The sequence below is a fragment of the Anastrepha ludens genome, chromosome 2 (assembly GCF_028408465.1).
Source record: "Anastrepha ludens isolate Willacy chromosome 2, idAnaLude1.1, whole genome shotgun sequence".
Classification (NCBI taxonomy): domain Eukaryota; kingdom Metazoa; phylum Arthropoda; class Insecta; order Diptera; family Tephritidae; genus Anastrepha; species Anastrepha ludens.
Window position 1 is genome coordinate 65,642,614 of NC_071498.1, and position 15,945 is coordinate 65,658,558.

The 15,945-nt window shown below is 35.1% G+C and overlaps 1 protein-coding gene across 6 annotated transcripts in view; it reads left to right on the forward strand.

Moving 5' to 3' along the window:
- The window catches only part of LOC128871660 (TBC1 domain family member 1), a 116,680-nt gene that overhangs the window by 88,620 nt on the left and 12,115 nt on the right, over positions 1-15,945 (forward strand). For 4 of the 6 annotated variants that reach the window (XR_008456054.1, XM_054113594.1, XM_054113597.1 and 1 more), the window contains 3 exons: positions 10,889-11,170; positions 11,252-11,889; positions 15,461-15,664. Coding sequence is in view for 5 of the 6 variants with exons in the window: in XM_054113594.1 (XP_053969569.1) it covers positions 10,889-11,170; positions 11,252-11,889; positions 15,461-15,664 (1,124 nt within the window). In the remaining variant the exon portion in view is untranslated. Of the gene's footprint in view, positions 1-10,526; positions 10,746-10,888; positions 11,171-11,251; positions 11,890-15,460; positions 15,665-15,945 lie in introns of those variants that run through there. The other 2 variants (XM_054113599.1, XM_054113595.1) reach the window with 2 other exon arrangements.

A 15,945-nucleotide genomic window follows, 5' to 3' on the forward strand; every position in this document is an offset into this window, starting at 1 on the left:
ATCATCCACTATGAGCTGCTCCCCTATGACCAAACGCTCAATTCGGACCTGTACTGCCAACAACTGGACCGCTTAAATGCAGCACTAATGCAGAAGAGGCCATCTTTGATCAACAGAGGCCGTATTGTCTTCCATCAGGACAACGCCAGGCCACACACATCTTTGGTGACGCGCCAGAAGCTCCGGGAGCTCGGATTCGAGGTTCTTTTGCATCCACCGTATAGTCCGGATCTCGCACCAAGTAATTACCACCTATTTCTGTCCATGGCGAACGAGCTTGGTAGTCGGAAGTTGTCCTCAAGAGAGTCCTGTGAAAATTGGCTCTCCGAGTTTTTTGACAATAGGGAAGCGAGCTTCTATAAGAGGGGCATTATGAAGTTGGCATCTCGTTGGGAACTCGTCATCGAACAAAACGGCGCATATTTGACTTAAATCGCATTATTATAACCAATTTTATGAACAATTGAAAATTCAATAAAAATACCGCAAGACTTTTTTGACAACCTTATATAATAATTTTTTTTTCTTAATTTAATAATAGAAATAGAATTTTTTTTTTCATTTAAATAAAAAAATAAATAAAAAATTAAATAAAACAATAAAATTAAATAAAATTTAAATAAAAATTAAAAACAAAAAACAAATTAAAATGTGTTACGCCATTTTTTAGGTCGAAATATGTGGCGGAAAATTAATCATCCAATTTTGGTTTTGAATACCATTTTCACTAAATAAAAAAAAATTATTTGAGTGATGGAAATCTGTATTTTGACCTTCACGCACTCCATTGCTCGTAATTGTATACTGCCTATGTCACAGTTGTCACATATAATTCAGCTATGATGTCATTTGCAAAAACATAAATCTTTCGATAGGGTGATTAATTTTGCACCACCTTGTAAATTCATCATATTTATCGCATATTTTTCACTTTACAAAAGTGCTTCTTTTTAGAAGAAATTTCTCGACTTTTTGAGTGTATATTTGGTGTATTTAAACTCAGTTTTGTTAATTATAATTCTTGTCCCACTTTAGAGAGGATGGCGACCAGTGGTTTCAGCAGGTCGCAAAAAGAGCTTAACACGCTTACTTTGAGAGCCTTTTAGTGTCATAAAAAATTCCGCCCTAGCCACGCCATTTTGAACGTTAAAATCATGTTTTCTTTATAACTTTTATGTTCACGACCCGATTTTGAAGTTGGATTATCGTTGAAATGGTGTTTTTACTATATACGAGTATTCGTATTTTGACCCGTGATGTTTTCAAACTCACGTAGTTCAATTTTTTTCAACAGATCTTAATTTCAGGGTAGTGAGTTTTTGGCAGTAGGAGAAAGCATAGTAGAGCTGCTTGTACTGGGGATTCTAAAGGAATGAGTATATTATGTTTTACAGTGTTATATTTATGCACTTTATTAATGTATAAAAAATGGAAAAGTTACCTTTTTAAGAATTTCTCCATCTCTTATGCACCGCTCACAGTTCCAACAACCAGAACAAGCGCAACTATCGCAAAACGCGGCAATATCTACTACTCGCGGCAAATCATGTCAAACGTCAATGCTGCCAAAGTTTTCTTTGCAGTGTATCAAACGCTTCTTACAAATAAAGAGCTGCCAACTGTTTTTTTTTAATAGAATACATTTATACGTAATATTGCACAATAATATTATTTTTTCTTTTGAATGAATACATTCCTACAGACTATATTAAGTTAATGTACAATAGTTTAATAATTATTGAGAAAAAACGACTTAAGATGGTTGATTAAGATGACATACGGCCATATAAAATTAGCACCAGAAGAATTGAAAAACAAATTTTAATCGGAAAAATCGGAGCCAATTTTTAAGGTTTCATATATATATATATATAATTGGCGCGTACACCCTTTTTGGGTGTTTGGCCGAGCTCCTCCTCCTATTTCTGATATAAGGAGACCTTGATCTAACAAAAACACAATACAATGTTTTGAGAGTGTGTGGAATAGTAAATGCAGAGCAATTTCGGCGTACGAATGCTGGCATTGAGTATGATTGTCTTATAACGTGGTTAACGTGGCTGGTGAAATTGAACTTAAGGTCACAAATAACGCCCAAATATTTAATTTCTTCACCCTTGCCGGGGTGAGCCAGCAAAACTATAAAAATCACCAATTCGGAACATTGTGTAAGTCGGATTGCAACTTTTCAGCATAACAAGCACTGTTAATGGCCGCGAATATTTTAAGATCAGCAGCGTACAACCAGTGTTCAGCAAATGGAAAGCATGAGCCAATATCATTAATAAAGAGAAGAAAAAGGAGGGTCCTGGAATACTTCACCCCAGAGAATGCAATAAATGCACGGGATGTCACATTATCAACGGCTACAACGCAGAGAATATTGGACAAATACGACTTCTCCCATGACGAAAAAGTGACGCAGGCTTCGTTAAGAGTATTCGGTAGGATACAACTATCAACTTGAGATCTATTCTAGATTTTTCTTCACTATGGAAAAAAACTATAAAAAATACTTGAAATACATAAATAAAAGAGGTGGTAGAAAATAAAATGTTTACAAAAAAGTCGTGGATCTACTTTAGTGGTAGAGTCCGAGCATTGGTTAGAAGTGAAACTGTTGAATTTATCGTTAATAAAAAACTGATCAGTGCACAGGGCTACCTATCGGCAACTTTTCGCTCTAAGCTTTCCTGGCATGATACCGAACTTATCATGTAAACTTAAACTAAAGAGCCTTAGAGCACAATTGATTCTGTAAGCTTCACACAAACGGGCATTCATTTGGATTTATTTAGTCAAAATGTCAAGGTGGTGTACCCCCGTAATTAGTTTTGTTAGCATTTTTAAATAAGTTACAATAACTAAAATCACTTAACAACTTTTTTACACTTTTTTATTTCTTTCAAGTTTTTGCATAATGAAATTATCTTTTCTTTTTGCTAAGTTACTTATATGCAATACTAATCTAGGCACTGAAGTGCATTGTCTACGTGACTTGAAATTTATTTAAGCAATTCTCCAAACACTCCTCCAATTTGAAAACAACTCAAAGTTTTATACAGCGGTTTTTAAAGGAAATCCCTTAACATTTGTATTGTATTATTTTACTATTAGCACGTTCCCATTGTGGTTTTTCCAGAAATATTTATTTGCACTTCAAATAATTGCATACAAGCAGCTAATACCTGACTCTTGCGGTTAATAAATACACAGATATGTGCATAAGTCGTGTACTAAATAAGCACAACCAGACAACAGTTAATCCCCCTTGCTTCAACCTAGTCGTCTCTGTTCGCACAGTGTTTCATTTAGCTGAAGCTAAATGAACAATAATCGGTCTCTATGCATTTATGAGTAAACCGAGCAATTAAGTATCTATTACCATAAGAATTTGAATTTTTCATTACGCAAAGACACAAACCAACCGACTGACTAGACGCTCAAAAAAACTTACAAATATTTATATGAAATTTTTTACTAAGCAAAACGCTCAAATTTTATTTTCCATAAAAAATTAAACATTTTCTTCCTAATTTTTTGGATGGTGCGATCGTGAAAGAATTCATGGCCCAATAATGAGTGTGTGCATAATTTCTCTGCCATATTTTTACCAATTTCACTCAGATTGTCGCTCAGAATATCAATGGAGGAGTTAGCTGCTACAATGGCACTTCTCTTAAAACTGCAAACTGAGGTATTCGCTTTTTTGTTATTATAAATTGTTATAAATTTTCATCAAAATTTCACATTTTAAAAATAGAGTTTAAGGGGGTATTTTAGTGTAGAGGCATGAATTTGAGGTGTTTTTTCGGGTGATATATATAAAAAATAAAAACTATTTGTACTATCCATTTTTTAATAAATATTAATTAATGTTTTAAAAATACATAAAAAAATAAAAGGCCCATAAAACGAAAAACTCAAAAAGTTATAAGTTGTTGAAGTGGGGGGTTAACAAAAATAGCGCGCCACACCTACCACGATGTAAGCGTTCTAATAATCTGAAACAAAAAAATCTTCTTCTTAATTGGCGCGATAACCGCTTACGCGATTTTGGCCGAGATTAACAAAGCGCGCCAGTCGTTTCTTTCTCGTGCTAACCGGCGCCAATTGGACACACCAAGTGAAGCCAAGTCCTTCTCCACCTGATCTTTCCAACGCAGAGGAGGCCTTCCTCTTCCTCTGCTACCACCAGCTGGTACCGCATCGAATACTTTCAAAGCCGGAGCGTTTGTATCCATTCGGACGACATGACCCAGCCAACGAAGCCGCTGGATCTTTATTCGCTGCGCTATGCCTATGTCGTCGTAAAGCTCATACAGCTCATCGTTCCATCGTCTGCGATATTCGCCGTTGCCAACGTGCAAAGGTCCAAAAATCTTACGCAGAAACAAAAAAATAAAAAGAGTATTAATCTTGATGAATGCTGCTATTGTACTTACTACAAAAAAGTCGAAAAAAAATTTGTTTGGCCAAATTATGGCTGCCCAAAAAAATGATATAGTAAATTTATTTACTAATTTTTGTTACTTTTCGGAATTTTTTAAAAATAGTAACAATTTTATTTTGTTTATAATAATAGTAAGTACGATTAATATATATATTGAGAAGGCTCACACCAAATTTCAAGTAAATCGGTTAAGTAGACCCTGAGAAATCAAGGTAAACATTTTGAAATATATGGTTTCGAGAAAAACGCGTTTAAAGTTTTGGGTGCAATTACGCCCTGTGGCGTTCCAGCCGAGTCAGTTTAGAAGTCGTGACACTAAAATAGCTATATCTCTGGAAATAATTAACATTTTAACAAATCCTTTTAAGGACATATTCGTGAAAGGTTAAGCTTTGAGAATATAAAAAAACGATTTTTTCGAATTTCTACACTAAAATAAGAATTAAAGAAAAAATGCATATGCGGTATGCAGTTTTATAACCCAAGGAAGTTTGGTATAATAAAGTGCAAGTATCAAGTGGCTAAAAGAGCAGGTTGATTTTTGACAATTTTTTTGCTGACGGGCATTCATTATAGGGGTAAAATACATAATACCGCCTGCAAAAAAAAAAAAAAATTATCAAAAATCAATGTACTTCTTGAGCCATTTCAAACTTGCACTTTATTATACCAAAATTCAATGGACACTACATACTCAAAATTTTTTTTAATTCTAGTTTGAAAGTGTGAAATTTTTATGCATATTTGTTAGATTTTTTGTTAATTTTCAGCTTGTTTGAAAATTGGATTTATATAGTTTTTGTAAACTATATAATTTCGTTTCATTAAAAAATTATTAAAATTAAATAAAAAATAAAATGAAATAAATAATTGGCGCGTGCACTACTGTTAGGTGTTTGACCGAGCTCCTCCTCCTATTTATATTGTGCGTCTTGATGTTGTTTTACAAATCAAAATTAAATAAGAAACAAATATATTGCCAATAAGTCCCAGTGAATCAGTTTTTTAACGAAGCCTCGTACGTATCAAAGAGATGTTCTCAAAAACTTAAGTTCAACTTAAATAAATTTCCAATTGCAATAAAATATTTATTAAGTTTTTGCATGCTGTCACTAATTCATCTCGATTCATCTTGAAGATGAATACTCTTTAAATTACAGCAACGTCGTTGTCAATTATATTAAACAATTAGAAGTCCCTAAGTAAATTTTCTCCATTTAACTTCTTCTACACGCAACACTGTAGTTCGCCCCAAATGGAAATTTAATTTTCTCACGGTTCGTTAGTATTCTGAAAATGAAATAATAAATTAAAATATTTTTAAAACATGTTTCTACACTTTTATATAATTAAGAGTGTGCAGTGCTCGCTTGCATTTTATTTATGTCCGGGAGTAAATATTATTCGCCAAGCTCCTCCATAAGCAGTAGTTCTATTTTCTTTTCTTTACGTAATTATTGATGAAACAACAGTTGATGGTAGACTTGGAAAGCCTTTACTTGCTTTTTTATAGATTAAAATTGAGTGCATAAGTTAAGCATCTTCTCTTTCTTTTACTTATATTTCAAACTATCCCGCATTGATGATTCTCCGCAAACGTAATGGCGCCCTGTATAGTGAAAGATGCGAATCTTACAAAGCGGAAAAATTGTAGACAAATACTAGGTTTTTCAATAAGTTTTGCGGGTTGATAAGAAAACCTCGTTTTTATAGTTTGAAATATATTCCAATTTATAAATTCCATCCCTGAAGTGAGAATCTGTAAGGACTGCAAATTCGCTTCCACAGCATTTCATGAAAAACGCTTTCCACGCATGAATTTTTTTAGGTCTGGAAACAGATAAAAGGCAAATTGGTTCTTTTTCCCCGAATTTTTCACTTCGGCTGGTCTGAAAGGTTAAGAATTTACTGTTTTACCAGTTTGCAAGTAATCCACAAATAAACTTTCTTTTGCATCCCAAAAAACTGAGGCTAGCACCTTGGCCGATTTCTGAACACGAACTCGTTTCGGAGCCAAAAAACCAGATTCACACCATTCTTTAGCTTCTTGTTTTGATTTAAGATCATGGAGATGAACCCAAGTCTCATCCATAGTGATAAATCGGCGCACAAAATCCACTTTATCCTTTCGAAAATGCGCTAAATGTTGCTGAGAAAGTCGTATTCGAATGCATTTTTGTTTCATTGTTAGCGAATGCAGCGCCCATTGGCCACACAGTTTTCTGAAATTTGTCTGTACTTTTCCTACGATTTCTGGTCCTGTTGCCTTTTTGGACGTCCTTAACGTGGATCGTCTTCAAGGCTTGTAGTTATTTGTAATTTTGCAAATGGAGTCGTACGTCAATCATATTTAACACTTGTGAACCAGACAGCTACAGTATACAAAAATACAAGCAGTGGAGCGCATAAAGATCATAATAAAGATTTTCATCACTCAAAATCGTTTTTTTTTGTAATTTATTAAAAAAGTTATTCAAAAACAAAATTGAATGATTTCTTGTGCTACCGATTACGGTCCTCATAAAATATATTTGCCGCTCGGAGTCGGCTTAAAACTGAAGTCCCAGCGTCAAGACGACTCCCACAAATAGGAAGAAAAGCTCGGCCATGCACCCAAAAAGGGTGTAAGCGCCAATTATATATATATATATATATTAGGCCGGGTCGATTTGTGGGGAGGCAAAAAAATCGCGCATTGCTCTGTGAAAATCATATTCTAGGGATCAAAATAAGAAACTTTGCCGAGGGAACTAACTATACCTCTAGAACGAATTCTGATGTCCCCCAATTTGGGTCGAACTTTTTAGTTTCTTTTCTCATGTAAAGGCCAAAAATGGTGATATTTTGAAATGATTGTATGGGGAGCCCCCCAGGGGAGTTCCAGGGGGTGTGCCACTGGCATGGGTGGATCGGCCGTCCAAAGTTAGTCGGGGTCGGTCATACATTTGGACTCGATTGGAGCACTCTAAATGGGTCAAAGTGGGATTTTTCGTTCGACCCAAATTGGGGGACATCAGAATTCGTTTTAGAGGTATGGTTCCTTCGGCAAAGTTTCTTATTTTGATCCCTAGAATACGATTTTCACAGAGCAATAAGCGATTTATAAATCGACCCGCCCTAATATATATATATATATTACATTTATTACGATCGAAAAATGGGCAATACATTTTAATTTTTTTCCTTTATTATTTTTTTTTATATTATTTTTTTTTTATTTTATTTATTTTTTCTTTTCTTATTTTTAACAAAAATTTTTTTGTTTAATTTTTTTTTGTTTTTTAATGCGCTACCTTGTTTAAGCATATGACATAGTTTTCAGCAAACGTGGAATTAAATATTCATCCAAGAAAATACTTTTTATCATCACTGCCCAAATTTGCTTATAAGCAACTTTCTATAGCTTTGAAAGATGAAAAAATCGAGGTAGTGACTTAAAATTTTGTGTATACACTTCTAGAACAAATATTTTATAATACGATTACCAGTGAAAAAATAAAAATAAATTAAGCCAAAGCAAAAAATCGGGGTCCAAAGACTTAAAGAAATCCTCTCATATCCAACTTCAAAGAAAAATGCGAATGTTTTTTAACTTCAAAATAATTCATGTCTGCTTTCAATGAAAAGCTTTTTATTCTTGTTTGCATCTTTTCTATCTATCCATGTGAATCATTATATTTTTCAAAGTAAAAGAAACATTTACGAGAAAAATGTGTGTGTATTGCACGTTTATAGCGGTCAAGTTCGCCATTGTGATTTATTTTAAAGGGCATTTTTGTATGTTGGTTTTGTGCCCAAAAAAATATGTATGTATGTCTACGTAAGTGTGCACGGCACAACGTTTGTTCTGCAGCATTGCAATCCTTCAAACAACTTTTTTCGAACATTTGTCTTAGACAATGCAGACTTATAAGCGCCCAACTAATGGCTGCATTTATTATTGGCTGCTCCGAATTTGTTCAGTGGCAATCGCCGTAGTATGTATGTATGTACGTGTATAAGTAAATTTTAACACTTTTATTCTAACTTTCTTAATGTTTTTTTTTCATTATTTCCTTTTTTGCTGCTTTATTTGTTTCTTTGCGAACTCTTGCGCCTTGGCAAAGTTTCAACGCTTGCGACGTTCAGCATCAACGCAATGAAATTGGCGCTCATTATTGCTATTTAAATCCCATTTGTAGTAAATAATATAATGTATATATTAAAACCGTTATATATATTTACATACATACACCTTGCGTCAAAGCGATAGCACAGCAAGATTTTGACTGAAATTGAAATTTGAAAAAAGGCAAACCAAGAAGCAACGAGAAGTTGGGTAGCTCAGCCTGAAAAGCCCATTGTTTTTAAAGCTGTGAAAAGTAAAAGCGTTGATAGTTAAGGAGGAAAAGATAGAAGTACCAGAAAGATAGAGATAGGATAGATTAGAAACAGAGTCCTGTTAGAATTTTCCAGATTCTTTGGCAAATCTGAAAATGTCCTCCAGTTTGAGAGAATGAATTTTACTCGTTCTAGTGACATCGGCACCCAAAATTCGCAGCCTTGCTCTAGCAAATGCAGGACACTCACAGAGAAAACGCTCAGTGTTATAGGGCTCCACTAAGCAAGACAGGCTAATCGGACACTCAATGATTTACATGGCGGTCACTTGCTGACGCCTTAGGTTGTTGTGTCCTGTAATAATCCCAACCATCAACCGAACGTCTTTTCTTACAAGTTTTAGAAGAAAGTTCAACAGTTTTCTGTTCGGGCTTATCACAAAACAATTTGCAGTTCTGCAGCGTTCCAGACCGGACCATCACTCTTTATGTAAATTGCATACATAATCGCTGATTCACTTCATGATTGCTACAATACTGATTCCGATTATTGGCTCTGGTCCTTGTGGGGTAACCGCTGATCCACAGTTAGCCAATTCATCGGTAATTTCATTCCCTTGAATACCAGTGTCCTGGAACCCATATAAGTACAAGCTTGTTCCGTCTTGGAACAGAATTAAACTTCTTTTTACATTCTTGAACAATCCTTGAGGTTTGCTTTGCGTTCTCCAGAACCTTTAGTGCAGCCTGACTGTCACTAAAGGCTCCAATTTGTTTTCCGCTCAATTTTGCCTAGTGTTAACAATTTTTTTTAATGCTCATTACTCTCTTCTATAAAAGTATAGCTCGTTGTCTATCACAAATCATATAAATAAAAATTTTCAATTCCCCTGACTGTTTCTCGCTTTTTCTCTGTATAATAAATTAGATTTATATATAAAAGAATTACAAACAATAATTTCATAGAAAATAATTTTTTATTAATAACCATAATATTACAATACCCCGCATCCGTTGCTATGCCTCGTTGAATAAAATCAAAACAACCAATCAGAAAAATATCAAGCAAAATTATTTTTATTATATTAATTTTCTATCTCAAACCGTTTTTGACCGTTGCACTTAGGTCATAGTTGAACAGCTTATGCGGATTATGAAGTCTAAAAAGTCTATAAATAGTGGGAAACAGGAAAAAATAAGATTTTTTAGATTAAATTTAAGCAAATATTCGATTATTAGTGACGAATGAGAGTGGTGGAGCGGCTTGGGGGCTGTGGGAAGGGAGTTCCATGAAAAAAAACATGCCTATAACCTTCATTGGGTGAAAATATGAATGTATATAAATTTTTACGTCATTTGGTGTTGTCGTTTCGTAGTGATGCGCGGACAACGTACATACATTCACCTTTATAGTATAGATGCTTGATTTTTTTTATATGTGGAGAAAATGCACAACTCTTTCAGGGGAAAAAATTATAAAAAATCAATGAAATTTGTAGCAACTTCTAACTTGCACTTTATTGTACTCAAATTTAATAAGCTATAAAATTGCATACCGAAAATCTTTCTAGAAACTCTAATTAAAATCCGTGGAATTGGGATGATAAATTTGTGGAATTTTTCTAATTTTTGTATAAGGTTTGAAACTTGTCTATGTAGGTTTTTTGATAGACAATGAGCTATACTTTTGTCGAAACTGATCAAAAGTTGCTGTACTATCGCTTTGTCGCATGCTGTATATCTAATTGTTGCAGCACTTTGGCGAAAATATGTCTTATACATCTCCTATATGTGCAAATACTTACCACACAAATGCATGTGAATATGTTTCTGCACTATTAAATACTGCCTTCGGTCAATGTGTGAATCACGTTTAAATCACGTGTGACGCCAATGATAAGCAACTTGTTAATTCGCTTCCCTCTTTATTAATCAATCTGAAGAGCTACTGAGCGGTACAAATTTCGTAAGAGGTAACTGACAATAGTTTAATTAATTAATTAATAACTAAAATTGAATAACAACAATTAATTAATAATCAACTAATTATTTTCTAATCTGCATCACAGCAATAAGAAAACGTATTTTAAATTCACTCATTTCCTTCCATTTGCAGATGGCCGAGTTAATGCATCAAATGCGTGATCCGGCGCACACGCTTGGCGGCTCTGTAGGCAGCATACCACAGACGTTCGTCGCCAATAGCAGCGGCAATGATATGTCCATGCAACGCGCACTCACCGGCAGCGGCAACGGCATACACACCACGCCGGCCACCAATCTCAAACTCAGCGAATCCGTACGCAATGCTCAACACGATGCTAGTCCCAATATCGTCTCATCAAAGATGAAGTCATCTAAATCGTATACGCATGGCTTAAGCAATTCAGCGGGCACAGTGAGTATATATTAAGTTTTGGAAAGAGAAAAGATGCAATTATTTTTTAATCATTTTTTATTTGTTTAAATATCCTCTCAGGTGCACATTCCAACGTCTACCTCCGCGCAGAGCAATCTATCGCTGCTAGCCGATATCTCGCCCAATCACACGCACTTCTTCGAAGTTATGTATGTGGGTAAAATTCGTGTCTCACACAAGCGTGTGCCCTTCTCGTTCATCGATGATGCCTTGCCCAAGTTCAAGGCGTACGATGCACAACGCACGCGTCTAATGCAATTGACCGCCACCGCTTCGCCCTCAACTGTGGGCGCATCGGCACAACTTGCAACAAATCGGAAACTTTCATTGAATGTAGAGTGCATGAGCGCCAATGGCAACGCCAACGCCAATGCCAATGCCAATATTAGCGCAATAACTTTTGACCTTAAAAGTACTTCGCTCAAAGAGAGTGATGCAGAAACCACAGAAACGGAGGCAGAGACAGAGGCGGAGACGGAGGCAGCTACGGAGACAGAAGCGGATGTGAAACAGCAGGATGCGGCATCCCGAAAAAATGTGGAAACGGCAATTCTAGAGTTTACGGGGCAGAAAAGCGTTGCAGACGAAGATGTTACACAAGTGGCAGAGGATGAGCAAAAAATGGCGAACAAAGAGAATAAATCACCGAAACGATTATTGCGCGGCATTAGTCAGACAGAACTTCTCGTGAAGAAAGAGTAAGTGACCATGAAAATTTACAAGTATATACATAGGTGCAGATATATACATAGGTGCAAATACATACACCTACGTTCACAATAATAGCAGCGCGATATATTGCAAAGTTTATACCATTATTATTTTTTTTATAAAAATAAAGTTTATACTACAACAAAAACCATATAACTTAAAGTTTCAAACTTTATGAAAAATTAAAAACAAAAAATCCATAAAAATTTCAAACTTTTCATCTACAAGCTTTAGCAAAATACTACGTGCGCCCATTCAATTTTAGCCTATTATGGGAAAAGTTTGAAGTCGCATAAACTGCATTGATTTTTAACAATTTTTATTTGTGCAGCGGTCTTATGCATTTTCTCCATACAAAAAAATTTCGAGCATTCATTTTTTGAACCACTTCCGACTGGCATGTTATTTGATCTTGTATAAACTATATTTTTATAAATAAATAAAAGGAACAAAAACATTTAAAAAAATGAAATAAAAATAAAAAATAAAAAGAAAAAAAATTTTAAATTTAAAATATTAAAAAACATAAAAAAAAAATATTAAAAAAAATAAAAATAGTCAAAACTTTCCAATATACGCGCTGCAATTATTATGAACACAGGTGTGTGTGTGTGCATACCAAATAAAATATTCTAAGCAATATATCGCTTAAATACCTTTGTTAGGTGAGAAAACAGATCCGATTTGAAGGCCATAAATATCTTAAAAAAATTGGGTATCGATAATAGAAAGAATCACTAGAATGTTCAAAGAATGTATAAGTACATTCTCAGACGTAGGTGAGAATATAGATTTTTTGCGTCTACCTGTTACTCTGACTTAATTTTTAAAATAACTCAATAGTAATAGGCTAAATGTTCAGGCTTATTGTTCCCCAGGTGAATGCTAAGAAAAAAATTCCATATGTGTTGTTTTTGTTGTTTTTAGGAAATGCCGCCAAAATTGTAGCCTTTAAAGTGTTTCTTGTCGGTAACGTAGAACCTAGTGTACTTTAATAGTTCAGAAGACCCACGGAAAAGCCTCACTGTGGAAATTCTGTACCAAAAAATTTCCTCTAAATGTGTTGCCGCTTGGATCATAATGGAATTGAAAAAAACAAAATGTCGTGAAAACCGTTCGGATGCGGAATAAAAGTTTATATTGATGGAACAAAATTTATACGTTCCCCACAAAGCTCCACCTAAACACCCACCGTAGATGAATGCACAATAAAATAAAGTGATTTAGAATTTTTTTATTTAAAAAAATTTCGGTCGTAACTTTTGTCCCTCGGCAGGCAATAGCAAAACTTCGACTGTTGTCCTACGAACAGTTTTCAACTGACTCCAAACGAGAGATGCTTCTTACTTAATTATAGCAAACGAAAGCTTGTCAAAATGATGAATTTAAGATTATATTTCGGATGGTAAATAAAATACTTAACGAGCACTTCAAACCCTTAGTGATGGTTGACTTGGTGAAAAGACGAACCTTGTAAATCTATCATTCTTGAATGGTTGATACGTTTATTGCCCTCTGGGCTCGTGAGAATCGCTCTGTATTACGGATAATTTTTTTTTTTCAAATTCAATGCAAGTAATATAGTTTCACAAAATATCAACCAACTAGAATAAAAATATCCAAGCATGAAAAGAGTACTAAAAACATGCATTATATTTTGCGCCCAATCATGAAAACACAATAAAATAATTATGAAAATTATGACCTTATTATTTCTCAGAATATTCTCCTTGGAAATCAACATATTTCTGCATTCGCTTTAACCAATTTTCACAGCACTTCTCCCTTTCAGAAGTGGATACCTCTAAAACGAGCAACTTCTTTATATGTTGAAAAACGTTATCCTCGCAATATATTTTTGATTTTCGGGAGCAAAAAAAATCATTAGATGCCAAGTAAGTCGGTTGACCCATTAATTAGATCTTTTGAGTGCTCAAAAACTCTCTTATGTGAGCCAATACGTGAGAGTTCGCACTGTCTTCGTGAAGGTGAAGGTCTTCGGTTATTGGTTTTCCTTTATTCTCCAAAGCTTCTGGCAAAAAAATGGTTGTGTACCACTTAGAATTGCCTGTTTTAAGTTTCTCTAGTGGTACAGTTGCGATAGGACCAAATTTTCCGAAAAAAGAGGCGGCCATTTACGTTGTGGTGCTTCTTCCGTGAAAAACTTTGGTAAGATTAGGCTCATCTTGGAGCCTCCATATTGTGGATTGCTGTTTTGTTTTCGGCTCATATACATAAATCCAAGATTCGCCACCTTTTACGATGTCATAGATGAGCTTTGAACCACCGCGGCTGAACTTCTTCAATATTTCTTTACACCAACCGACACGAGTTCCTTATTGGGCAATTGTCAAATTATGGGGTATACAACGGAAACAAATCTTCTTGACCCAATGTTCATGCAATATTGAATATGTACTGGTCTCATTAATGCCTAATCCCACTAAATGCGATATATCGCATGACGATCTTGCGTTATTGACGCACAGCGTCAACAACCGTTTAGTGCTTCAACGCCAAAAGTCAAAGTAAGTTGATCAATGCACTTCTGTCTCAATAATCCACGTCGAAAATCATACTAAATCATCGTACGAAAATGTTCACGAAATAATTCCATCTTTTGAGCGAGATGAATTTATGAACTCACTGAACGAAACAAAAAAAAAAATAAAGCTCGTTATATAAGTTAATGCTAAAAAATACCAAACTTTTCGATAAAAACATGGGGGAGCTGTAAACAGCACATATCATTACAAAGGTGCAAAATATAAAAGGCATCACTCGTAGAAACTAACAATACAGAGCGTGAACGGAAGATTTAAAATATTTACTTGGCGTTTGTTTAAATCGACGAGTGATTTTTCTTTTCCATCACGACAACACACCAACTCATGCCTCAGCAGTTGTGGGCGCAGAATTAATGGAAATAGGGTTCCAACTCATTTCACATTTCCCTTATTCTAAAGACTTGGCTTCCTAGGATCCCTCGGACTACTATTTCTTCCCCAATTTGAAGGACTGGCTGGTGGGAAAAAGATTTTATTCAAACGAAGAGGTGATTGCAGAAACGAATGGCTAGTTTTCAGACTTGGACAAATCCTATTATTCGGAAGGGATCAACAAACTAGAACAGCATTAGACGAAGTGTATAAGCCTAAAAGAAGACTAAGTCGAAAAATGAGGTTAACGAAAGGTTTACCCCAAGCAATTAAGTAGTTTTTATTTTTGCACGGATTTTTCAAACGACCCTCGTAAGCCAAAGATTCTCTATGGATATAAGGTTGGGACTATTCGGGGCCTCCTTAAAGAAATTCATTGAGCTCAAACTTTAATTAAGTGTACACTAAAGTTTACCGCAGTGATAACCATTATTAAGTACCTTTTAAAATTTAAAAATCCTATTTGGGTACTAATCGTCCAAAAACTTAGTATTTAGAAATAACCAAATCCTAATTCTTAGCTGCTGCTTATAATAGAAAGTTTTGCGTTCGACGTTTATCTAATATGCAACGCGTGTTCCGTCTTTTCCTTTAACAAAAAAATAAAAACAACCAACAGTGGCACGGTCAAGGTTGAAAAGGAGGTCAACTCAGCTGAGCTGCCAGTTGCACCGAATGTTATAATCAACAAACATCCATCACCGCCACGTCAAGCGCAGGAGGAAACAAAGGAGCTGGCCCACCAAAAGGAAGAAACGACAGCAGCAGCAACACAACAACAACCCACAATACCACAACAGCCAGCCTATGCAACGCTCGATACGTGAGTAGGATGTTGAGGCGTTTTTCGTTTTGTGGCTTTTGTTCCGGCGGCATGCACCAGCTCCACTGTGTTATTTGTAAATTAATTGTTTTCTTTTACTTTGTGTTGCTTAAGGTTTGTTGCATTTTTGAAAGTCCCAGCGACGTGCATAAAAAATGTATTTGCAGGCAATTTTTTGTTGTCGTTTTGAATTGCTTAGTTTTCGTATTTTCGTACGTACCGCACATTGCACGCGCATGCTTCAATAGACGCTTTAGTTTTACCCCATTTTACCCAAAAAT